The sequence below is a fragment of the Dicentrarchus labrax genome, unplaced genomic scaffold, assembly GCF_905237075.1.
Source record: "Dicentrarchus labrax unplaced genomic scaffold, dlabrax2021, whole genome shotgun sequence".
Classification (NCBI taxonomy): domain Eukaryota; kingdom Metazoa; phylum Chordata; class Actinopteri; family Moronidae; genus Dicentrarchus; species Dicentrarchus labrax.
This window is the reverse complement of record NW_026136706.1, coordinates 4,741,650-4,766,905: the sequence shown is the minus strand read 5'-3', so window position 1 is coordinate 4,766,905 and position 25,256 is coordinate 4,741,650. Positions and strand designations below refer to the sequence as shown.

The following is a 25,256-nucleotide window of genomic DNA, read 5'->3' as shown; positions in this document are numbered from 1 at the left end:
CAGTTTTGTTTGATGACATGATATATGTGATTTTTTAAATATTCTTATATTCTTGATATTTCACATTGACGTTAGGATGCATTAGCAGAGGTGGAGGAGAAGTATCGTAAGGCCATGGTGTCCAACGCCCAGCTGGATAACGAGAAAAACAACCTCATGTACCAGGTGGACACACTCAAGGACTCGCTCATGGAGCTGGAGGAGCTGCTGTCTGAGTCGCGCCGGGACTATGAGGAGAAAGTCAAGGTACAGCAAGCAGACAGAGTGGCTGTCTTTAAAACTGAGGATATTATAGAGTTCAGTACATGCTATTTTTTTTAACCTAAATTCAAAGTCAATATAGAAACTGTGGGAAACCTGAATGGTTTAAATATGTGTTTTTATTAGTAAACCATTATGGATCAATATGGAAACCGTTTCAAAGAACACAGAAACAATCAATTTCACTGTGGTTTCCTTTTGCTGTTGAGAAATGTATATCAATATGTCATTGCTTGTAAGGTCATAACTCTCTTTGTTCAGTGCCAGTAAAGTCTGCTTAAAACATTGCTAGCACACTGGAAGTTACACACTTCTCAGCGGTGTCACATACAGAGGCCACAATGTGAATTTGGCCTTAACTGTGTATAGCAGAAACCTAGACAAGACAACTTTATTTATTTTTTTTATGTTCTTCCATAAAGCCATTAAAATGAAATGAAGAGTTTTCAAAACACAAGAGAATAAATTATTAACTGTGAGGTGACAAGAACTCAACATGCATGACTGTTGTTATGCCGGAAGTACACCAAAGTCAAGTTTCAGTCGGTTTATATTGTTAATCCAACCCACAGTTAATGCTTTGTTTTGACTCTACAATTTCACAAATGCAGTAAAATAGCATTATATTGGTGTAGGGATGAAAATAATGATTATTTCCATTATATATTAGTCTGTCAATCAGTTTGTCGATTAACCCATTAGTTGTTTGGTCCATAAAATGTCAGAAAACTGTAAAAAATGTTTTTTGCTATTTCCCAAAGCCCAAGGTGACCTCCTCAAATGTCTTGTTTTGTTTACAATCCAAAGATATTCAGTTTACTGTCATAAAGGACTAAAGAAAACAGAAAATATTCACATTTGAGAAGCTGAAATCAGAGAATGTTTTCCTTTTTTTCTTAAAAAATTACGATTCATTTAATAGTTGACAACTAATAGATGAATTGACTAATCGTTGCAGCGCTACATTGGTGGTACCTAAGGACTTTACAACATACGTGCAATATATCTGCCTAATGGGGACTATAATGCACATAACACAGTCCTCAGAATGTCAGCTGAAGTTGAACATAGATGTTGAAAATGAAAACAAGGTTGTCAGGCTGTGTCTTGTTACTCACAGGAACACGAGCGAGAGAAACATGCCCACAGCGTGCTTCAGTTCCAGTTCAGTGAAATGAAGGAGATGCTAAAGCAAAGTGAAGAGCTGCTAAATGTGAGTATTTGTTCCCCAGTGTGAATGCGTGTCACTAAGAGTGTGAAACGGGGTGCAGAAATGGAGCCTCCTATGGATTCAGAAGACATATTTACAAAAGAAAACAGCTGCCTTTTACTCACTCTGTCACTTAGAAAGGCTGCATGTTGCATTTCACTACTTTATTTTTTTTCACACACCGTAATATGTGCATGCACTGCTTTTCTCTTTTTGCTTTCTCTCTCTATATCCACACTTTATTTCGTTTTCCCGCTGTGTAGGACATCCGTCAGCTGCGGATCAAACAGGAAGGTTTTGTCAGAGAAATAGCGGACCTGCAGGAGACGGTGGAGTGGAAGGATAAAAAAATTGGGGTACGGCCTTTGAGCCCTGCTCCAGCAGTTTTGTGTTTAGTTTTATCACATTGTTTAGTTTTGTTGACAGTCTTCAGTATCTCCTTTGCATGAAACTAAACGCCGACTTTAACTTGCACTTCTTTTCGCCTCCTGTACACTTTTCACTTTCTTTCACACTCTGCCACGTGGTGGCTCTGCTCAGGCCTTAGAGCGACAGAAAGAATACACAGATGCAATCCGAATTGAGCGAGATGACCTCAGAGAAGAGGTTGTGAAGCTGAAAGACATTCTGAAGGTACTCTGTCAGTGTGCGAATGCTTGTTTCCGCCTGCTGTGTGTAGTTTTGGGAAGCAAATTCGAACCTCTGAAGTGTAAAAAATAAAGTTTTCAATATTGTCACTGTAACGAAAAGAAAAACTGGATCATGTTTTATTGAAGGTAGAAAGTAATAAGTAACAGATGCTGTCGGAAACTGTTATTTTTGAAAATGTGATTTAATTACGTTTTTGCAAATTACTTTATATGACCAAACATACTAATATAATTATATTGCAACTTATTTTCAAGGTGTGTAATCTGTGGAGCTAATGTTTGACTTTTTATTTTGTCTAGAAACATGGAATAGTATTAGGACCTGATCTAAACATCAATGGAGAAATTGGTGAGGCCGAAGTTGACGGGTCCCCCAGTGCAGACCCTGCTTCCCAACCGGCTCCGGATTCACAGACCTCCCCTGTGGAGGGGAACAGCATGCTCGGTAAAACGCAAAAACTTGTTACTGCATGGCTTGGCATAAAACTGAAGACTTCCATTCCAAAAACAGAAAATGAATCAATAAAAATGAGCGCATACATGTTCCGTATGCATTGACCTCTGAATTTTCAAATGTCTAAGTTTGGGATTGAAATCTTCAGTTCCTGGTGTTCTGATCCTGGAATATGTTACTTTTACTCTGATTTGCACTGACCTGATCTGGTGATTTTCTATATTTTTCTTGAGACTGAAACAGAACTTGGAAACACAAAGTGACAAGAAAATGTCTCCACAAGATCAATTGTGCTGTTCTTGGACTTTAACTTTTAAGCCAATCTTGACAAGAAGTCATGAAAGTGCTCAGAACAATGGGAATTTTAACATTTGGACAAACTGTTTCTCCTGAGGAAGATTGTGTTACTACTAAATGGACATTGTTCTAAGATTGTTTTGTCAACTTTTTGTTACTGTAAACAATTTCCATGAATATACCCAAACCAACAATGAAATGATCCTATCCTATAACAAGTACTGTCAGTGTATCTAAAGCATGACATATCTTATTTGTATATAGAACTCATTGTCAGTGAGCTACACCCTTACACACATATACTCACAGTGCACTAAATGTGTATTAAAGTGCAGCTGAAAATGGTCCCAAACAAATGCACTTTTTCATTTATATATGAGTAACTTTTTCTAAATACCACAGTGTTTGTTTTGTTTTTTTAAATAACATTTTGTGGTTGTAAAATGTACGTAGGAACCAGCAGGCTTGTAGCTTAGTACTACAGACTACAGAGAGTAGGAAAGTAGTGAGGGACAGACCAGTGCATTGTTAGTTTGTTTTGGTCTGTTCATGGAATTTGTTGACAACAAGAAAAATAAAGAGAAACACCAGCCTTATCCTTTAAGCAACATCTCGCTTTCCTGTAAAAACTAATATTCCACTTACAAACTCAGCACACGCCTTGCTTTATGTTTATTACTAATGTTTTTGGCTTTTTAAATGTTTCTTTTGCACCTTTATCGTCATTTTAGCTAATACACATTGGTTCTGAATCACAACTAATGCAGGTGGTGTTTAAATGCTGAAAGATCTCTACAAGGTTGATGGTATAAAGCATTTGAGACGTTTATTTTTAGAAGCAAATAAAGTGTAAGGAATATTTGTTTATATTATATTGAGTATATATACTGTTTATGTATACTGTTCCTTTGAGCTGCCTGCTTCAGGCTTCTTGTCTTGTCACACTGATGTTCTGGGGATGAAGAACTTCCATTTCGATGTTCCTCCTGCCTTTCTTCTTCTTGTTCTTGTGCTTCTCTTGGTCGTCTTGGCTCTGTGCATCTCTTTCTGGCCACTGAATCAATCAGGTGTTCTGCTTTACCTTGACCTCTGCTGCCTCCTTATGAAGATTACAGTTTTTGAAAATCATGTCTTAAATCAACATTGGCCCTCTATCATCGTATGCTCTTCATGATCTCTCAGGCAACACACAGAAGACTCAGTCTAGAAGTAACGGAGAGGAAGAGGTGGATCCGGAACAGCGTCAAGAAATGTTTGAGGAAGCCAAAGAGAATCACTTGAGCTCTGATGCACTCTGTAATGTTGCCAGCGTGGCCACAATCGAAACACCTAGCGAAGAACAGCCAACAGAAGAACAACAGACATGCTTAGCCACAGAAGAAGACAGTGTTGACGGAAGTGGCCCCAGCAATGACTTACATGTTGACATTAATGAGGGTTCAATCACAGAAGCCAAAGATATAATCATTTGCAGTTCTGAGCCTCAAGGGATTGTAACAAGTTCTGAGGAAAATGTTCCAGAAACAGAAACGCCTGAGGGGAGAGATTTAGGAGAGACAAGTAATTCAGATTTAGGGGAGAGCGAAACTAAAAGCAGTAATGTCAATACCCACAGTGATGATATTAGAGAGTCATGTAATGACATTTTTGAAGAGCAAGGAAACAAACAGGAAGATGTTGACGAAAGTAATTTGAGAAATACAGAATCATGTCATCAGCAAAAAGTCACCCAAGATATTATGAAAGAAAGTTTACCTGATGAGTCCGTCCCAGCTGTATCAAACACTGAACCTCAACAAGAGCCTGAGAATGCTGAAGAGGCAGATAATGATGAGGCAGAGGAAATATCAAGTAAACCTCAGCCTCAGGGTACTACTGCTTCAGGCAAAAAGAAGAGAAAGAAGAAGAAAGGTAAAAAGAAAGGAGGAGCACATGAGGTTAAGAACCAACAAAAAGATGGAAAAGATAAAGAAAATGGCAAAACAGAAAAAGACTTGGAAAAAGAATCAGCTACAAGAGGTAATGGGCCAACGACAAAACCTGACCTTGCTGATTCTGTCACTGAAACCCTCAAAGAAACAAGGGTGGATCAAGTTAAAAATGAGCAGGACAAGCAAGAAACTGAGAAGGTAGATCAAGTAGAAGCGGTGAAACCCACTGAAACCTTTTCTCACAATGAAACTCTAAAAGAACCAATAATGGATCATGTTAGAGATGAGCATGACAAAGAACAAATTTTGGAAACGAACAACGCAATTGAAGTAGAAGCCATGACAACTACTGAAACCGTTTCTCACATTGAAATTCCCAAGGAAATAACAGTGGATCATGTTACGGATGAACAGAAAGAGGAACAAACTTTGGAAGCTGAAACAGTAGAAGCAGTGGAGGCATTGGCTCCCTCTGAAACCTTTTCTCACGATGAAACTCTCAAGGAACCCAGTATAGATCCCAAAAAGGATGAGCAAGACAAGGAACAAACTTTGGAAGCTGTAACAGTAGAAGTGGTGGAGGCAGTTGCACCCACAGAAACCTTTTCTTGCACTGGAACTCTCAAGGAATCCAGTACAGATGCCAAAAAGGATGAGCAAGACGAGGAACAAACTTTAGAAACCGAGAAAGCAGAAGATATGGAACCTATAACAAGTCCTGTTTCAGAGACCAATCTCAGTACTTCTGACGTTATTGACGACAAAGTTGCTGAGAACACTGATGGTTTTGATAAAGTGTGTACTTCCAGTGAAGAGAACTCTAAAAGTGGAACAGACATCTCAACTAATGGCAATGTCATCCACACTGAGTCAGCTATTGTTGATAGTGCAGAGGTTGAAGGGTCTGTTGAGGAGATGAAATCTGAATGCAAAACTTACCCTGAAAGCATCGGTAAGGAAAACACTGAAGCTGAATCACATGTTCCAAGCGATGATGACATTGCTGCCGGTGAATCTGAATCCTCAAACAATTCTGAGAGTATGGATAACACACCGGCGACTAATGAAGATGGTCTCAAGAGCTTGTCTGGCTCAGAGCTGCCTTCTGAGCTGTCTGCATCCGTGAACTCAGTCAGTGACAACACTCCCATCAAGAACTCTGATCCTGATCCTGAGGAGGCAACTGAGATTGTCAAAGATGAAGAGGAGCCAGGAGCAGATACCAAACAAGAATCCCTTTTACCCAGTCATGATGGGGATAATACAGAGCTAAAACTGGACAGAACAGAAAAGGAGAAGTTGAACGGAGACTTGAGGGAACCTGAAAGTGTAGCTGAGCCAGACACCTCCTCACAGGAAGAAAAAAGTGACAGTGCTTCATTAACGAAAAACAGTGATCAACTTGACACTGAAAAGAGTCTGTTGGCAACGCAGTCCGAACAATTGGATGAGGTAGAAAGCCAGCCAGATAATCAGATTGCTGAATCAAAGGCTGAAGTGTCTGAAACAGAGATCAATACCATTGACATGGTAAACACACCAGACTCTCCAAAAGAAGCTACTGAAATTGGGCATTCTGTCGAGCAGGACCACAGTACTGAAGAATCAGCTGTCGCAGAAGATCCAGAACATAAAAACAGTCAAAATGACCAGCAAAGTGAGACACATGTTTGTCCTTTGGAAGAAACCAGCAAAGACAAAGCTGAGGATAATGATTCTTCTCAACCCACCCTGCAGGAAAGTAATGAAGAGGATGGGGAAGATGAGGAAGGGCAGTCTTTTGATTTTGATGACATGGATGTGGAGGTGGCTATAGAGACAAATCTCCCTGAACAGGAAGAAGTTGAGGAGGGAGTTGAAGTCATGTCAGACGAATGCATCAGTGGTAGTTCAGATCTGAACCAAAGTAATACAGAGTCAAATGAAAATACACAAGACAAGCCAGTTGAAAACAATGACGAGAAGTGTACAGTTGATGGGGGCAAGCAGGCAGATACACTAGATAAAAAGACAGATTCTGTGCTTCATGTGGAAGCCACATCTGAAAATAAAAATGTGTGTGAAAAGCAGAAAAACTCACCTGAGGAGGAAGTAGCAGATGAGCCCAGGCACATTAAAGAGGAGGGCAAGGTGTTGAATGTCGGAGATTCGGGTGTTGCTGCAGAGAACATTAATCAGGCAACGTCTTTACCTGTAGAGGAAGGGTTAGATGCCATTGAGCATGACTTGCAGGGTGAAGGTTTGGTTTTACCAAAGAGTGCAGACCAAATGGCCAGCACTAAAGAGCCACCGCAGACAGGGAAAGACATGAAGAAGAACGGCAAGAAAGGCAAAGCCAAGGGCAAAGAGGACTGTAAGATGTCTTAGCTTATAGATGGTATATAATACACATATATCTCATGATTTTCCCCTCACTAGTATTTGCTTAGCTGTTTACAAAGTGGTAGAAAACATATGTGCAGAACCTTAGAACACTTTCCTTCACAAATGAATATTGGTGTAAGTATGTATATTCTTCTAATTAATCCATATGAACAGTCCAAGGACCAAACATGAGTAGTCATTGAGGTCATATTATGTGCAAAAAATAATATTTGGGTGAAATGAGAATATAGACAGTTGGTAACAGTGGATTTTTACTATTGGACAATATTGCACTTGCTATATTTTGTTATTGATTATCACGCTGCTTGTAATGTGTCTTGGTTAATATTGCTCTGCAGATGTATCACATTTTCTCATGCTGCAATCACCAAAACTCATTCATGTATTCATTTCAGGTGTCAAATTAAAAAACACAAATGTTAACTGGTAATACTTTTACATGTTCTGGCTGTAATGTTGATGGTTAAAAAGGAAAAAAAGACCCTGTTCTGTTCTCTGGGATTAATAAGACAATTGTCTTCTTTTTGACTTAAAGACATTTCCATCCGTAAGGAGTCTGAATTTGAATTCTAAAGCACAGAAAATATATGATTAATGTCTGTTTGCATTTTGTTGCACTTTGGAAAAGATGAATGTGGTGCATCTACACTGAAATGCCAATAAATACTGCTGTTACCACTTTTGAAATGTTGATCTAAATGCATTTTTGTAATGGAATTCCTTGAGTTAACTAATGAAAAGCAATGTGAGCTCTTGGCAAGAAGAGTTTCTACCATCCTTTTCAGAGAGCACATTTACACTTAGATTTCAGCTTGACAGTGTGAATGTAGTCCTACCAGCTGTGTGCTCTTGCATTGACCCTCTTCTCCACAGTTTGTGCATGCTAACCTTCCCCCCCCTCACACTCCGCTCCATCACTACCCCACGGATGCCTGCTCTGTTGCATGCATCAACCTCCCACCCCGACCCAGCCCCCCTCCCACAACCTCCTTGGCTCCTCCCACCTTTGGTATGTTAACTTATTTTTTTCTTTTTAAAGATGGGCCGTAGCAGTTATGATTATTGTTGGAATTGGTGTTGATGGCCTGGCGATGCATGACGTTCCTTTTTAAATTAATCATTTCTGACTAAGTTTTAGATGTCAAATGAGACATTATTTTTGTCTTCTCAAACATGTGCTTTATCTTTCAGAGATTCGCTTGAGGAAACTGGTGGATGAGCGTGAAAAAATGATAGAGCAGGTGGGTCAGTGATTCATGAATTATCTGAGACGGTGCTGTTGGTAATAGACAGTTGTATCTGAAATTTAAATCAGAAGCACAGTGGCATGTCGAGAGACTACAGTATATTACAATTATAGCAGACTGTTGCAAGTAAAACTGAGGTGCCTACAGCATTATTCACTTTTTTCTGTTCAGATGTTTAATGTGAATGCTGCGATTGTCTTTTAAAGGGAAAAACCATATTCTGTATTTGTCTTACTGTCAATAAATGATCTCTTTCACTGGATTTGTTGACAATAAGAAATAGAGAATAATGCCTTCAAATCCTTTAAAACACTTGCAATATCTTCTATCATATAAATATATTATATACAGGGTTTCTGTGGGAAGTCTAAAATCCAATAATCTGAATTTTAGGCCTTGAAATGTTTTACAAATGATTTTGTTGTATTATTGAACTTAATGTTGCTTCAGTTGTTTTTAAATGTGTCTTTCTTTTTAAATTCTATCGATCATGCTGCAACTACAAAATGAAACAGACATGGAATCTATACGATTTGCTTTCATTAAATAGGTCTTAAACTGCATTGCATAATGGTCTGTAATTCTTAATTTTAACCTGTTGAAACCTGCAGAAACCTTGCATATAATATCATGGCCTACATAAATTGGAGGTGGCCAACATTAGTGAAACATGCGTAAAGAATTCCTCAGCTGAGAACTTGTGAGTGTGAGCAGTCGTCATATGTTCCTCATGGTGTTCCTCAGGAAGTGTCTGTCATTCATCAGCTGATGTGTTGTGGCTCCCTCTACAGGTCAAGAAATTAAAGGCCCAGCTGGACCAGAAGACACAGAGGAATGGCACCGAGAACACTTCAAGCCCAGATGGTGAAATTCTTGAAAACGGCAACGATCCAAACATATTAGAACTGCAGAGTCAGTATCCAAATGCATGAACAGAACCAGGTGCAGTTCGCTATTTTAGTATCTCTTGCAACTCAAGAATATCTGCCTTTGCTAAATCTTTCCAGGAGATTCAAACAGACAAATAAGTGACTTGAAGTTCAAACTGGTGAAGGCTGAGCAAGAGGTCACGGCTTTGGAACAAAATGTAAGCTGAGGAATAACGAATTCATAGCATACCTAAAAACACGACGACATTCTCACTAACAAGTCTATTTTTTAAAATTATTTTCTTGTTTCCAGGTGACCAGACTCGAGGGTCAGGTGACGCGCTACAAGTCTGCAGCCGAGAACGCAGAGAAAGTGGAGGATGAGCTGAAGGCAGAGAAACGGAAACTACAGAGAGAGGTAGTGTTTTTTTCTTAAGCCAAGTTCAGACCAAAAACGAGTTGACACTCGTGTATCATCTGCATAGCAACAACTCTGTACTCCAATATGAATGGAGATAGTGAGTTACTAGCTACAGTTTTGCAGTTTATTGCCTTTAATTGGTAGTGACAGGAAATAGGGGGAGAGAGGGGGGGATGACTCGCAGCAAAGGGCCGCAGGTCAGAATTCGAACCCATGGCTACTGCAGCAAGGACTCACATAGTGGCACATAGTGTGCCAGCTCTACCGGGACGCCCCCCAGTTGAATTTTACTGATGAAACAACGATAATATAAAGAATAAGCTGGAGAATTTGGAGCCGTCTATGGGTGCCCTTCATTCAAGTACATTTTAAGGCTTGTGCCATACAGACAATGCTGTTCGTCAAACAAACTGATGAGGTGATCCTGTCTTTTTGCGTCCAAAATGCCATTTCGACCAGCTGGCAGTTTGTAAGTGACTTGGCCAGCTGACTGCTGAAGCCGTATGCTCTAAAACCAGCCACTGCAGATTTAACAAGGTGAGTCACAAGAAAGGCATCAGCCGGCTTGAGTCGAGTTGAGATGGGTCAGTTAACACAGCGGCAACTTTTCTCGTCAACGTTCTGAAATGGTTCCATCTCATGGTGAATCTTTGGTCTGAACTGGGCTTTACGCTGCAGAAAAGACATGCTCGCTTATTTAAGAGGCTCTGTTTTAATTTACTGTCTGTTCTGTCTCCTATGACCCAATAGTTGCGATCAGCGATGGACAAGGTCGATGAACTTGAGTCAAACAACAGCCACCTTTCTAAAAGACTGGAGAAGATGAAGACTACCCGTGGCATGGCACAGACTCCTTAGACCTGCATCCACTCCAACTCCGCTCTATCTAAAACTGGCTGATCACCTTGAAGGAAAACAAATCTTCCCGCATTTTGGAATTCTCTTTCTATCTGCCTGATAGCAACCTTAAGAAAAAGAACAAAAAAAACCAAATTTAGTTATCATATCAACAGAATAGAGAACACCAACAAGCAATGTGCCATTTCTTTGTCTGTTTTCTGTCTGAGAGTTCCTCGTAGCACCCAGAAAGTACATGAAGTGAGGGAGTGGACGTGTGTGTACCTCATGACGTTGGTTGAACCTCTGCACTGCTCTGCTATAAGAGGGGGAGGGGGGATGGGCCTCACGGAGGGCACCAAGAAGACTTCTCTGTTTTCCGGTGGTAGCGAGAGACAAAATGTTGCACTGCCCTCTTCCTGCTGCCTCTCATCAAGATGTTCACCTGCCTCGCTCGCGTGGAGGACAGAGACATTGTGTCCATGGCCCCAAGACTGTTAACCCTCATTGCTGAGAAGACATGAGTGCTTTGTGTGTGTTGTGAATGAAAGAGCAAAATCAAGTGTATTTTCTGACCTTTTCCCCTCATTTGCATCCAAAGCCAAACTATTTTTAGAAATGTAAATGTTTCGGTGAGTTTGTCACTTGTGGTAAAACTGAACAGGATTGCTCAGTTTCTTTATGGAGCACGCCCGACGCAGTATAATCATCACAGTCAAAAAAGTCACCGGCTTCCAGTTGTAGTACCTTTTTACGTAGCCAGCAGACCTGACAACAGGTTATTGAACGTTGAGCAGTTTGACCCACAGCGTGTAACCGCCCTGCTGCTGAGATCCGGTCCCGTCTCCGAGCTGCTTCCTGCTTCGTATAGTCAGTCACTGGTTGGCTCTTGTGCACACACTTAATTGCTGAGACTTAACTGAAGAAATGTGACAACGGGGACTCAAAGCAGTGTTAGCAGGAGATACTGAACACACTGGGGAGATGCTGCTTCACTGTTTACAAAGCTTTAAAATGTTTGTAAGGAAACATAAAGAACTGTAATCTTTGTGCAATAAAAGTTTAAACCATATTGGTATCTGCACATGTGCGTTTCAGTCCTGGACTTTTCATTCTTTCCCCGTACTACATTGTTCTCCACATGTTCGTGGCTGTTTCCGTTATCAGCACACATTGGAGGCTACAGTTCAATATAGAGCTTTGAAACCGTTGTTTGGAAAGCTCTGGAATGAACGACTAGGTAGACCTTGAGTTGATGCTGTGTCAGTATATTGAGTTGTATTTAAGTACAGCAGCGTATTGTTGAAATGTTTTACTGAGCCTTTTCATGTAACAAGATATTTATACATTATTATGACATTCTTGGTCATACTTAATATCAAATTCCATTTTTAAAGGAAAGCTATAACAAGACTTCTTTATTCACTCATTAATGAAGAATATCTTGTTATAAAATGAAAAAAGAAATTTGTCATTTTTGTGAATGTAACGAAAAAGCTTTGCAGTTATTTGCGATGCATTTCATTATCCAATATAATAACGTTTTCTCAGAAGTAAACTACTGTATTTTTGCCATATTTTAAGACGTTAAGGTGAATCCTCCTGGACATTAGCCAGTTCATCCTTCCACACACTGTTAGAATCACATTCAACAGCATCCCATAAGTGCAACAGGGGTGTTTTTATTGGTTACTCCACATTCCTCTGGACACTTATCCAGGTTTGGTGAGTTGACTGCTGGGTAATGTGCCGTCAGGGTCCTCCCGTGTAGCTGTTCTCGTCAGACTGTCACTGTACGTCCGCTTTTGGATGCGCTGTATCATACGGCGGCCATAAAAGTCCCGATAATCTGCCGGGAGTTCATCCAGAGTGTGCAGGGCTCTCTCCAGCGCCTGCAGGGCTCGAGACGCAGCCACGGGGTCTTTATTACCGTACGGGTCCTTTTTGTCGTAGCTGTCTGCAGGTAGGTGGCGCCAGAACACGTTTACACCCACACCAAACTGCAGCGCCAAGGTGTTGTGGAACCACAGGGCTGAGGAACACAGGGACGCTGGATTATTTCCTTGTAGTGGTTAATATAACGGTAGTGACTGTGCTGTGTTTCATCTGTGTTAACATTAAGCTCCCACTGGGATTCGTGTGCTACAGTTTCATGATAGTATGAGGATGAGAATATCTGAAGCTGGGATCGCAGGAAGATCTGATTAAGGCGGACATGTTCGTCTTACCAGGGATAAAAAGCAGATCTCCGGGCTCGAGCACACACTCGTATCTCTTCGCCTTCACAAACTCAGGAAACCGTTTCAGATCCGGGGAGTCGATGTCAAGAACCTCCGATTTATCACCTGAAGGAATGAATTCACATTCAAAAGAGGCTTTATATTATCAGAGTGAGCTATTAAAAAACACTAAATCCATTTAATATGACTAATACAGACTTATACAGTATATTTTTAGCATTAAAACAAAAAAAGTAATAGAAAAAAAAAAGGTAAATACACAGATGATACAGTAAAAACAACCTAAACTTTAGTGCACTTTATAATCATATACCAGTTTCTCCACTATTACCAACATTTTCAGCTTTCCTTTAGTACGTTTTTTCATTGGGTCACAAAATGACAGATCCTTAATATACGGATTCATACTTGGATTGTTGACATTTTTCCAGCCGGTAGCTTTTAGCTTGTAGAAGACACGAGTCTATTAATTAATTCTTCTCGGAAATAAAATCACTTATTACATTTCATTTCCATTCCCACTCACCTGACAGGTAGAGGTGCAATGCATCCTGGGGGCTGTAGAGAACCACACGCTTCATCCCCGTCACCTGAGCCAGCAGGTTATCCATCACCTGGCGGAGTGAAGCCCAAAAACCAGAAGAGGAAGGGTTCATAAATGTTAAAGAATTCAATTATCAGTTTAAAGAAACGACTCTGATGCTGATGAGTGCAGCACGAACAAAAAGCATCTCCGTAAAAAACTGAACAAACAAGCGGAGACACCAAAAGCAGGAAGACTCACGTCGTAGTGCGTCCACAGCTGCAGACCACAGGAGCTGATACGGAAGACACTGGAGAAAAACTGATCCGCTGCAAAGAACTGTGGGATGTTAAAATCCTCGGCCAGGTCTGGGAACTGTTTGCTCAGATCAGCAGGTTCCTGTGAGAGAGAGACGTGTAGAAGTCTGGTGAGGAGCTTCTGTAGAGTCAGACAGAGACTTTATAACATCGAAATATAAAAGAATATGGCAGCAGGATCTTCATACCCTTCGTACGTCCTCTCCCAGTGATCGAAGATAGTAGCTCTCATCCTAAAACGAGACCGAGGACTTCCATTAAAAAGAGACACTGTAAAGAAATGTACGGATCATGTCTTTATTGTATGATCGTTACCTCACACAAGAAGAAGTCAGAGTGTTTTCTTTCAGAAGCCCTTTTCACAAATTCATTAAAAGGCAGAGTCCTGTGAATGAGGAGGAGCAGCTGAGAGATCTGCAGAGACAGAGGACTGGTGTGTGTGTGTGTGTGTGTGTGTGTGAGTGAGAGAGAGAAAGAGAGACAGCTCACTTGTATGCAAAGTTTTTGTGAAGGAAGTCCATCTGTGGCACCGTGGACACGTGGATCTTCACTTCCTTGTCTCCCCCTTTCTGTCCGAGATATTCAACCGTCCACTTTTCCAGACAAGGTCCGAGACGAACGGCCCTCAGCACGGCGGGTCTGCGCTGGGAGGTCAGCACAGATAGTGTAAGGTCAGCTCGGGTTGGGAGACAATCTGAGGCCATAGAGTTTATAGGATGTGAGGCTGGAATAGCCTAATGAGTAGACACTACTTATAGTGCATTATGGGTATTGTAGGAGTTTTTTGGGGACTTGGCTCATGGAGACTTAAAGTCAGGAGATCTTCTTTAAGACATTGAAAACATACGCATCATATGCAGCTTAGAGATCTGAAGCAGGGTGAAGGCCTCTGCCTCAGTGCTCCTCTAGCTGTCTGTCTGCTGTCTGTCTGTCTGTCTGCTGTCTGGTCTTTGCAGGCTGTCTTGCACCTGCAGGCTGGGTCCGGGGTTATGTCTCACTCTGTCTCACTCTCTTCCCATCAACATTTAGTCTTTTTGGTTCTTCATCTTTGTTTTGCCCACACACATCCAACACTGCAGCCACCACTGACTAACAGACTACAGATTACTGTAAGTCTTCCAGCCTGAACCAGCAAATCCTCCCACCTGACCCACTGAAGCCAGAGAATATATAAATGACTCAGATTAATAACTGATCCTCTCAATTGTAGGTGGTTACATTTCTGCCAGTAAAAGCTTTAATATCAACCTGAGCAGTAGAGCTGCTGTTACACGTCCTCGTACACACAGACTCCAGGTCAGCTGCAGCAGACTGGTGCGGGTGGATTTTGTTGCATTCACGGACACAAACAGCGGATTTAATCTCACCTCTGGGTAAATGTCTCGCACAAAAACATCCTTGTCCACGTCTGTAAATATCGGCACAGCTACTTTTTCCTGGAGCTCCATTTAACATGCCCCGGTGTCACGTTGTTAGTGTTCCCCGTGGGACACTTAACAACGGAAAAACAACCTAATTTTGATATTTTCCTACAAAATAAGACGATGGTTTGATGCATACTCAAAATATGCATTATATTCTTCATATTTTGTTACGTCACTATGTGTATTTTTAATAGTTGCTCTTTATTCCTCACCGGAAGCTTAGAGTACACGGACAAGAAGAGCCAGGAAGTCGCTCATTGCGCTCTTCAATAACAGAGAACAGCTTCAGATGTCTTTATTCAAATACTCAAATTAAATCTAGTTTCATAATCTTTGTAACAAATTAACATACAGAATATAAATCCAATACAGTCAAACACCTTCAACGTCGGTTTATAACCAGAAAACCAAAGAAACAATAATAATAATAATATAAAAAAATATAAATAAATAGAATATACTGCATCTTTTTTATTATTATTAAACACACAATAACAAACATACAGGAACTCATGGAAAACACATACTTAATAAAATTAAGTCTATAATAATATACAACATGAATAAAATAGGGGGATTTATAACAATATTATCAATAACAACAACAACAAATAGAGACTAGAATTGCATTAATTAATTTTGTATTACATTTTAAACACTACTGCTTTCTTTCTGTTGTTATTTTGGCATGCATTGCTCTCTAAATCCTCTTTAAATAACCTGTTCTGTCAACCACTTTGTTTTTGCGTTTTATTTTGTCTGAAAGGTGAAACTTAAATAAAGCACAATTGTTTTATTTTGTAAGAAATTGCCTTACCATATAAATAAAGTAAAACATATTCAAATCAAGAAACACAATACATGTTTTATATAGAAAATAGGAAATGAATGGCACATCAACTTTAGTTTTTTAAATCTTTAATAAAACAATCAAACTATGTACACTCACACAGTACATATACGGCATGTACCTCCGGGTTCTGAGTCAGTGTTTTTATGTGGAAATCTGGCTTCATCTTACATCTTTATAGCAAAAAGTGCTACATAGACAAGTTCTCTACTTGGGAATAGAGTCAGTATACACAGTATACACAACAGTGAGTCCTTTCAAACATAGAAAACAAGCCCCCACCCGTATGACGTTACACTTTTATAAAGTCTAGAAATGTGTTGAATATCATATTTGATCCGTTCCTGAATGAACAAAACCTTCCAGAGCAAGAGTTTCCAATTAAATCAGTTTCTTTTGGGGGGGGAATCAGATATGATGAAGAAAAACAATGATATACCGTATCTGTGAGAATACGTGTGTTTGGCTCATGTGTCTTTCCGACAATGTCTGTTCTGAACTCAGTTTAATCAAAGAAAACGCTGAGGATTGATTTTAATGTCTTTGACTAGTTTCCACTGGCACGACTGCCTCAAATCAAAAACACCTTATCCAAAAGCTTGGAGTGCTCCACCCTCGTAATGGTCCAGTCCGGAGGCGCTCCTTTAGTAAACTCCCTTTGGAATCTGTCGGGGAGCCAAAAAGAAAGATCAGAACAAAGATTCTTTACATTTTATTATGTACCTGACAAGAAAGATACACTCACTCATAATTTGCTGTTAACAGTCTCTTTCCCTTTCCACCAAAACCCATCTGGGAGATGAAGTCCTCCAGGGTGTCGTCAGGAAGACGCGCGCTCGTCAGATACCAGAAACGCATCAGGATACTGACAAACTTTCTCCCTGTGAACAGAATACAGACACTGGTTCCATGTTTTCCCTGTTAAAAGGGGTTTCTGGGGAGTTTTTCCTTATTTACATTGAGGGTGCAGTACGCTGTACAGACTGCGAAGCCCCTTGAGGCAACTTTGTGATTCATAATATTGTGCTACATAAATAAAACGGAAAATAATAAAATAAAGAGTTTCACAATAATGAAATTGATACACTAATATTTAGGATACAAGACCATCATAGACATTAAAACTTTGTATTCACGTCTTACACTTTAAACTATTTCACTCTGACCGTTATCATCATAGTGGATTCCTACGTCTCCAGGTGCCGTGTACATGATCTCATCAGATTCTGCAGAGAGAGCTTTCTTGTGGGTCGACGACAGCTGGTTGCACTTTTCCTCGAGCTTCCCGATCAACTGCAAGGAGACCAAAATTAGATAAACAGCTAATGTCACATGTATCTCGGGGGAATAACTTTGTTTGTTTGTTGTTATTTTTTTGCCCCTCAGGACCCCTTGTGGTTCAGGGCTCGGCCGGTCCTGTCTTACAGCTCAGACCTATTAAATCCTCAAATGTCCTCACTGTCTCTGAGGTTCTCTGACCTGAAGCTGGTGTCTAATCCACGTTCTGGGCTGAAACACAAAGAAGGTAAAAGCCTTCGCTGCTAGCCCCGGTGTGTGTTCTGTATCTGTTACTTGTTAACCTTGTCTTGAAGACTGTACAGCATTTTGGTGATCAGTGTTGTTTTCGAGGTACGTTTCATAAACTTCCACCATAAAATGCGGTATTATTATTATTATTATGAACCGTAGAACTCTGAAGGACCTGTGAAGGGTGTTATGTGCTGTGGAGCAACAGGAGAGACTGCAGCTGTGTCCTGGTTTCATACTACATTAGCAGGATGCAGTGTGCTCACCCTACAAGAGTTAAATATACTCAAAAAAAAGTCAGAACGTTTAACTGAAAAACTGCTGTGAGACGGCTCTGAAGAAAATGAGATATTAAATATCTGGACGAGCACTTTCTATTCTATTGGTGCCATTTAATCAGCTGTTGTATACTAACTGTAAAAACAGTGCACGCAGACGGAGAACTGTACTGTATGCATGTTGTACTGGGTGTAGTGCGGGATTAGGGATCGAGTTTGGACCTGCCGGGTTCCCATACTCACGTCTTCAGCCACGAGTCCTTCCAAAGCTTCAAACTTACATTGTGACAACAGTCTGGAAACATGAGAGAAAGCCTGCAAGAGTCAACAAACAGTGGTTGAATGTAACCGAGTTCATTTACTGAAGACAAATACTGAATTTAAGTTCCCGTTGGAGGAACTTGGACTCTACTCGGGTCTTTATACGCTAAGATTTTTACACACAAAACATATTAAGAGTTTATAAAATATATGTTTTGTTATTATAAGAGATTAAAAAACTGGTCATTTTAAATGTTCCAGCCAGATCAATAATGTTTTCTTTTAAATGTTCCTTCTGTGTCCCATAACAGAGAGAAGTCACTGCCTCTGGATATTACAATGGTTGAGCTTTAAAGAGGAAATTAAACCTTTTTAATCTGGATTTTACTTTTAGTTTTAGGTTTTAATCGTTGCTTTCTACATTATTTGTCTCCCTGGTGTTTAATTTTACATCCACTTTTGTCTTTATTGTATTTTTACAGTCTCGTTGTTGTGTTTCTGTGTTATTTCAGTTTGTTGTGTGAAGCCTTTAGTACAGTCCCTGCTTTTACACCAACGCATGAGTACAAACCCTCTGAGTGTCAGTAATCAATATATTGATCAGCACCCTCTGAGTGTCAGTAATCAATATATTGATCAGCAGTAACACTGATAACAGAGTGTGTTAACAGCAGTAAAAGCATCTGAACACATTCAATTACTGTTCAATAACTTTATCTGCTCGCTGACCTGCGTCGCTCCCTCCGTGAACTCTTCACGGTTGAACTCTTTATCGAAGTAAGCTCTGATCAGGAAGAAATATATCCGGATACGGAACCAGATGAAAGGGTTCGGGAGAACCACCACCACCTTCTGGGTCTGGTTCTGGTTCTGGTTGTCCCGGTCGGAGCTGTACGGGCGGGCCGGTGGTGAGGAAGGTAGCAGCGCTTTGTTGGACCGGTTCGGGTTGATTCTGTTGGTTAATAACAACCGAGTGAAGATAAATGTTGACGGCAACCCGTAACAACCTCTCAGACGGCGCAGCGCCATCTTTGTTTATGTTTCCTTCTTCTTCTTCTTCTTGGTCTCTGAATGTCGTCACCGTGGACACGTCACCGCCACCTACCGTACAAGAGTGAATGTCCCGGTTGTCACACTGTTAGTGTTCCCCATAGCAACGAGGAAAGTTAAAGTCGACTGTAAAAAAATAAATTAAAAAAATAAATTAAAAAAACACATAATTTGGATACCGTATGACAAAAATACGGTGAAATTTTGATAAAAACTAAAAATGGTATCGTATTTATATTTTGTTGCGTACCGGAAGTTACTACTACACGGACAAAGAAGTGGCTTCCGAGGAAACAAAGATGGCGCTGCGCCGTCTGAGAGGTTGTTACGGGTTGCCGTCAACATTTATCTTCACTCGGTTGTTATTAACCAACAGAATCAACCCGAACCGGTCCAATAAAGCGCTGCTACCTTCCTCACCACCGGCCCGCCCGTACAGCTCCGACCGGGACAACCAGAACCAGAACCAGACCCAGAAGGTGGTGGTGGTTCTCCCGAACCCTTTCATCTGGTTCCGTATCCGGATATATTTCTTCCTGATCAGAGCTTACTTCGATAAAGAGTTCAACCGTGAAGAGTTCACGGAGGGAGCGACGCAGGTCAGCGAGCAGATAAAGTTATTGAACAGTAATTGAATGTGTTCAGATGCTTTTACTGCTGTTAACACACTCTGTTATCAGTGTTACTGCTGATCAATATATTGATTACTGACACTCAGAGGGTGCTGATCAATATATTGATTACTGACACTCAGAGGGTTTGTACTCATGCGTTGGTGTAAAAGCAGGGACTGTACTAAAGGCTTCACACAACAAACTGAAATAACACAGAAACACAACAACGAGACTGTAAAAATACAATAAAGACAAAAGTGGATGTAAAATTAAACACCAGGGAGACAAATAATGTAGAAAGCAATGATTTAAAACCTAAAACTAAAAGTAAAATCCAGATTAAAAAGGTTTAATTTCCTCTTTAAAGCTCAACCATTGTAATATCCAGAGGCAGTGACTTCTCTCTGTTATGGGACACATAAGGAACATTTAAAAGAAAACATTATTGATCTGGCTGGAACATTTAAAATGACCAGTTTTTTAATCTCTTATAATAACAAAACATATATTTTATAAACTCTTAATATGTTTTGTGTGTAAAAATCTTAGCGTATAAAGACCCGAGTAGAGTCCAAGTTCCTCCAACGGGAACTTAAATTCAGTATTTGTCTTCAGTAAATGAACTCGGTTACATTCAACCACTGTTTGTTGACTCTTGCAGGCTTTCTCTCATGTTTCCAGACTGTTGTCACAATGTAAGTTTGAAGCTTTGGAAGGACTCGTGGCTGAAGACGTGAGTATGGGAACCCGGCAGGTCCAAACTCGATCCCTAATCCCGCACTACACCCAGTACAACATGCATACAGTACAGTTCTCCGTCTGCGTGCACTGTTTTTACAGTTAGTATACAACAGCTGATTAAATGGCACCAATGGAAAAGAAAGTGCTCGTCCAGATATTTAATATCTCATTTTCTTCAGAGCCGTCTCACAGCAGTTTTTCAGTTAAACGTTCTGACTTTTTTTTGAGTATATTTAACTCTTGTAGGGTGAGCACACTGCATCCTGCTAATGTAGTATGAAACCAGGACACAGCTGCAGTCTCTCCTGTTGCTCCACAGCACATAACACCCTTCACAGGTCCTTCAGAGTTCTACGGTTCATAATAATAATAATACCGCATTTTATGGTGGAAGTTTATGAAACGTATCTCGAAAACAACACTGATCACCAAAATGCTGTACAGTCTTCAAGACAAGGTTAACAAGTAACAGATACAGAACACACACCGGGGCTAGCAGCGAAGGCTTTTACCTTCTTTGTGTTTCAGCCCAGAACGTGGATTAGACACCAGCTTCAGGTCAGAGAACCTCAGAGACAGTGAGGACATTTGAGGATTTAATAGGTCTGAGCTGTAAGACAGGACCGGCCGAGCCCTGAACCACAAGGGGTCCTGAGGGGCAAAAAAATAACAACAAACAAAGTTATTGGCTGACATATACAGCGGGTAAAGTAAGTATTGAACACATCACCATTTTTCCTCAGTTAATATATTTCTAAAAGGTGCTTTTGTCATAAAATTTTCACCAGATGTCGGTAACAACCCATGCAATCCACACACGCAAAGAAAGCAAGATAAAGTTATGTGTAATAAAATGGAATGACACAGGGAGAAAGTATTGAACACGCTTACTGAAATGTATTTAATACTTTGTATAAAAGCCTTTGTTGGTAAAGACAGCTTCAAGACGCCTCCTGTATGGAGGAACTAGTCACCTGCAGTGCTCAGGTGTGATTTTGGCCCATTCTTCAGCACAAACAGTCTTCAAATCTTGAAGTTTCCGTGGGCTTCTTCTATGAACTCTGATCTTTAGTTCTTTCCATAGATTTTCTATTGGATTCAAGTCAGTTCATTTTCTTTCTCTGAAACCAATTGAGTTTCCTTTGCTGTGTGTTTGGGATCATTGTCTTGCTGAAATGTCCACCCTCGTTTCATCTTCATCATCCTGGTAGACGGCAGCAGATTTTCATCAAGAATGTCTCGGTACATTTTTCCATTCAGCCCCACACCATGATGTTCCCACCTGTTCACTGTTGGTATGGTGTTTTTGGGGTGGTGTGCAGTGCCATTTGACCTCCAAACATGCTGTGTATTATGGCATCCAAAGAGTTGAATTTTGGTCTCATCTGACCAGACTATATTCTCCCAGTATTTCACAGGCTTGTCTAAATGTTGTCTAAGTCTTGCGCGGTGAGCGTGCATACAGGCCACGGCGATTGAGTGCGTTACTTATTGTTTTCTTAGAAACAATCGTACCTGCTAATGCCAGGTCTTTCTGAAAGCTCTCCACAAGTGGTCCTTTCGCTCTTGGACAACTCTTCTGATAAGTCTTTTCACTCCTCTGTCAGAAATCTTGCGAGGAGCACCTAGTCGTGGCCGGTTTATGGTGAAATGACGTTCTTTCCACTTCCGGATTATGGCCCCAACAGTTCTCACTGGGACATTCAGAAGTTTAGAAATCCTTCTGTAACCAATGCCAGCAGTATGTTTTGCAACAATAAGGTTGCGAAGGTCTTAAGAGAGCTCTTTGGTTTTACCCATCATGAGATGTTTCTTGTGTGACACCTTGGTGATGAGACACCTTTTTATAGGCCATCAGTCGGGACTGAGCCAGCTGATATTAATTTGCACTGACCAGTGACAGGATTGTTCTCTAACTACTGATAGATTCCAGCTGGTGTCTTGGTTTTCCATGCCTTTTTGCTCCTCCCTATCGTCATGTGTTCAATCATTTTTCTCTGTCATTTCACATTATTACACATAACTTCATTTATGGACATCCATGGTTTGATTTCTTTCTCTTGCATGGGTTGTTACCGACATCTGGTGAAAATGTCATGTCAATAGCACCTTTAGAAATATATTTACTGAGACAAATGGTGACGTGTTCAATACTTATTTTACCCGCTGTATGTGACAGTAGCTGCTGTTTGTTGTGTGATGTTGACAGACAGAGAATTGTTGAAAAAAGTAAAAATATGATGATTTTGAACCAGTAGCTTTATGCTGTTGTTGTTATTTAGCCTTTCTGAGGCTATGGCTATATCAATGAATTTAATTGTATGATATAATTGCCCCCTCACTATTTTTAACAGCCCCCCCTCAGTCACTTCATGCTGATGCTGGGCCTGGAACCAGCCCACTAAGTGCCAGGTTTTAAATTAGTTTCATCCCACACTGAAAACAAAGACAGACATTTGTCAGGCGTCTGGAAACTATTATAAAGAAACAGCCCATAGAGGAGATAGTGAGCCTGTTTGTGGAACAAATCATCGCTATAAAACATTACATAATCAGGACATCGATAAACTTCTTCTATATAACAGGTGCAATCTCTCTACTCAAGTTGAGCTTTGTCTAATTTTGGTCTCCTTGCAGTTGATCGGGAAGCTCGAGGAAAAGTGCAACCAGCTGTCGTCGACCCACAAGAAAGCTCTCTCTGCAGAATCTGATGAGATCATGTACACGGCACCTGGAGACGTAGGAATCCACTATGATGATAACGGTCAGAGTGAAATAGTTTAAAGTGTAAGGCTGGTGATATCTGTCTGTTCCTTCTCACTGTCTGCCAACAAATCCCATGAAAATCAACAACGAACTGATCCGACAAACACGCGATATATCCGATAGATCTTATTCCTCTGTGCCACGGAGCTCCATTGTCGTATCAGTGAGCCACACTGTTGCACTGGGTGACATCTTCCTTCATTACCATCAACACACAAACACACACACTGTAGTTTATTTTGACTTAATCCCACATACACCACCCTGCTGCTGTAAATACACCCCACATCTTCAGTAGGAACCAATGGAGTGACACAGACAGGGGAGAGAAGCTGGAAGCTGTTAAGAGACAAACTAACAGAGTTGATTTTGATTTTTTTTTTGACAATAAAAATACAGAATAAACCGAGCTTTAACTTTTTATATGTAAATACAATGTTTAAATGTATATGATGGTTTTGTATGCTGAATATTAGTGTATAAATTGCATTATTGTGAAACCCTTTATTTTCTTTAGTTGCCTCAAGGGGCTTCACAGTCTGTACAGCATACTGCACTCTCAATGTAAATAGAAAAAACTCCCCAGAAACCCCTTTCAACAGGGAAAACATGGAAGAAACCTCAGGAAGAGCAACAGAGCAGGCTCCCTCTCCCAGGACGGGCCGACATGTAATAGCTGCTGTGTGTGCAGAATAGACTGCGTGGGATTATTTGTGCGGTGTTAACCAGTGTCTGTATTATCTTCACAGGGAGAAAGTTTGTCAGTATCCTGATGCGTTTCTGGTATCTGACGAGCGCACAAATTCCTGACGAGACCCTGGAGGGTAGCTTCACCTTCCAGGTTAATTTTGGTGGAGAGGGAAAGAGACTGCTAACTGCAAATTATGAGTGAGTATATCTCTCTTGTCAGGAGTGTAACGACTTGTACGCATAACATTTTAAAAATCTTTGTTCTGATCTTTCTTTTTGGCTCCCCGACAGATTCCAAAGGGAGTTTACTAAAGGAGCGCCTCCGGACTGGACCATTACGAGGGTGGAGCACTCCAAGCTTTTGGATTAAGGTGCCTTTGATTGAAGGCAGTCGCGCCAGTGGAAACTAGTCAAAGACATGAAATCAAACCTCAGCGTTTTCTTTGATTAAACTGAATTTAGAAAAATGGCTCAAGGAAATCCACAGAGGGGGAAAACAAGACGCAGCTGCTCCCTGGGAAGTCAGAGGACAGCACCGAGACAAACAAGGATTCATCCATGAGACATTGTAGGAAAGACACATGAGCCTCACAGATACGGTATATCATTGTTCCTCACGGTTTTCTTCATCATATCTGATTTCCCCCCCCCCCAAAAAAAACAAAAAACAGTGATTATGTTGGTCGGGAAGGTTTTGTTCATTCAGGAACGGATCAAATATTATATTCAAATAATTTATAGACTTTATTAAAGTGTTATGTAACATCATACGGGTGGGGCTCACTGTGGTCTGATACTGTATTTCCAAGTAGAGAACTCTTGTTTCTCTATGTAGGACTGTGTGGTATAAAGATGTAACAATCAATGTACCAGATTTATTTCCACACAAAAACATTTTCTTTTCGTTTTTCCCCCCCTCACACAAAATATTTGTCAGTCACCTGACCCGGAGGTACATGCCTTTTATCTACTGTATGTGTGTACATAGGGTGTTTGCAAGTGCTAAGACAGCTTGAAGCAGCTGCAGATGACTTTTTGATTGTTTTATTAAAGATTTGAAAAATGAAGTGTGTCATTCTTGTCCTATTTTCTTCACTCAACATGTATTGGATTTCTATTCTATATACATATATATTTTTTTTATATTTGTGATATGGTAAGGCAACTAAGCTTTATTTATATTGCACCTAAAAAGGCAATTCAAAGTGCTTTAGAAGTGATTGACAAAACAGATTATTTCAACAGGATTTAGAGAGCAATGCATGTCAAAATAACAATAGAAAGTGTATTAAATAACACTTTAAATCAGAATCAGAATCAGGTTTATTGCCAAGTAAGTTTACACATACAAGGAATTTGCATTTGGTGCATAAGAATCACAAAAAAATCATTTTTAAATATAAATAAAGACAA

At 40.4% G+C, this 25,256-nt stretch overlaps 4 protein-coding genes across 27 annotated transcripts in view; 2 read left to right on the top strand and 2 right to left on the bottom strand.

Moving 5' to 3' along the window:
• The window catches only part of lrrfip1a (leucine rich repeat (in FLII) interacting protein 1a), a 45,044-nt gene extending 33,398 nt beyond the window's left edge, over positions 1-11,646 (top strand). For 14 of the 20 annotated variants that reach the window (XM_051404010.1, XM_051404009.1, XM_051404008.1 and 11 more), the window contains 6 exons: positions 76-246; positions 1,382-1,474; positions 1,735-1,827; positions 2,012-2,104; positions 2,422-2,566; positions 4,055-7,875. In XM_051404010.1, the coding sequence (XP_051259970.1) occupies positions 76-246; positions 1,382-1,474; positions 1,735-1,827; positions 2,012-2,104; positions 2,422-2,566; positions 4,055-7,170 (3,711 nt within the window). In that variant the 3' untranslated portion in view covers positions 7,171-7,875. Of the gene's footprint in view, positions 1-75; positions 247-1,381; positions 1,475-1,734; positions 1,828-2,011; positions 2,105-2,421; positions 2,567-4,054; positions 7,876-8,379; positions 8,430-9,226; positions 9,348-9,442; positions 9,523-9,617; positions 9,723-10,475 lie in introns of those variants that run through there. The other 6 variants (XM_051404012.1, XM_051404004.1, XM_051404001.1 and 3 more) reach the window with 3 other exon arrangements.
• A 578-nt stretch (positions 11,647-12,224) lies between these two features.
• Positions 12,225-15,225, bottom strand: tyw5 (tRNA-yW synthesizing protein 5). 5 transcript variants are annotated; one of them, XM_051404038.1, is made up of 8 exons: positions 14,891-15,225; positions 14,132-14,281; positions 13,958-14,027; positions 13,831-13,875; positions 13,587-13,724; positions 13,329-13,416; positions 12,791-12,907; positions 12,225-12,594 (listed from the first exon to the last, which is right to left on the bottom strand). In XM_051404038.1, the coding sequence occupies exons 1-8, from the start codon at positions 15,088-15,090 to the stop codon at positions 12,275-12,277; spliced, it is 1,128 nt and encodes a 375-aa protein (XP_051259998.1). In that variant the 5' UTR covers positions 15,091-15,225; the 3' UTR covers positions 12,225-12,274. The 5 variants fall into 5 exon arrangements, with proteins under 5 accessions (XP_051259998.1, XP_051259999.1, XP_051259997.1 ...); XM_051404039.1 differs by having other exon boundaries at positions 14,132-14,336; positions 15,010-15,221; XM_051404037.1 differs by having other exon boundaries at positions 14,132-14,286; positions 14,891-15,219.
• Positions 15,226-15,967: 742 nt separating this feature from the next.
• LOC127365682 (m-AAA protease-interacting protein 1, mitochondrial) lies at positions 15,968-19,037 on the bottom strand. Its single transcript, XM_051404051.1, has 5 exons — positions 18,712-19,037; positions 17,965-18,036; positions 17,083-17,209; positions 16,662-16,797; positions 15,968-16,581 (listed from the first exon to the last, which is right to left on the bottom strand). The coding sequence occupies exons 1-5, from the start codon at positions 19,009-19,011 to the stop codon at positions 16,488-16,490; spliced, it is 729 nt and encodes a 242-aa protein (XP_051260011.1). The 5' UTR covers positions 19,012-19,037; the 3' UTR covers positions 15,968-16,487.
• A 272-nt stretch (positions 19,038-19,309) lies between these two features.
• Positions 19,310-24,910, top strand: maip1 (matrix AAA peptidase interacting protein 1). The gene is made up of 5 exons (XM_051404052.1): positions 19,310-19,631; positions 20,308-20,379; positions 23,025-23,151; positions 23,903-24,041; positions 24,135-24,910. Exons 1-5 carry the CDS (start codon positions 19,332-19,334, stop codon positions 24,211-24,213), a joined length of 717 nt encoding a protein of 238 aa, XP_051260012.1. The 5' UTR covers positions 19,310-19,331; the 3' UTR covers positions 24,214-24,910.
• The last annotated feature ends 346 nt before the right edge of the window (positions 24,911-25,256 follow it).

Bases quoted from the DNA above. Each gene is read 5' to 3' on its own strand.
- tyw5 (XM_051404037.1), bottom strand. From the start codon at position 15,097: ATGTTAAATGGAGCTCCAGGAAAAAGTAGCTGTGCCGATATTTACAGA. The intron at 14,287-14,890 runs GTTGATATTAAA...CTGACCTCCCAG, and splicing joins ACAGCAGCTCTACTGCTCAG to CGCAGACCCGCCGTGCTGAG. The intron at 12,908-13,328 runs GTGAGTGGGAAT...TCATTCCTTCAG, and splicing joins ATTGCACCTCTACCTGTCAG to GTGATAAATCGGAGGTTCTT.
- maip1 (XM_051404052.1), top strand. From the start codon at position 19,332: ATGGCGCTGCGCCGTCTGAGAGGTTGTTACGGGTTGCCGTCAACATTT. The intron at 23,152-23,902 runs GTCAGAGTGAAA...TTATCTTCACAG, and splicing joins AATCCACTATGATGATAACG to GGAGAAAGTTTGTCAGTATC. The intron at 24,042-24,134 runs GTGAGTATATCT...GCTCCCCGACAG, and splicing joins CTGCTAACTGCAAATTATGA to ATTCCAAAGGGAGTTTACTA.
- LOC127365682 (XM_051404051.1), bottom strand. From the start codon at position 19,011: ATGGCGCTGCGCCGTCTGAGAGGTTGTTACGGGTTGCCGTCAACATTT. The intron at 18,037-18,711 runs GTCAGCGAGCAG...TGACTCTTGCAG, and splicing joins TCACGGAGGGAGCGACGCAG to GCTTTCTCTCATGTTTCCAG. The intron at 16,798-17,082 runs GTCAGAGTGAAA...TTCTGTTCACAG, and splicing joins AATCCACTATGATGATAACG to GGAGAAAGTTTGTCAGTATC.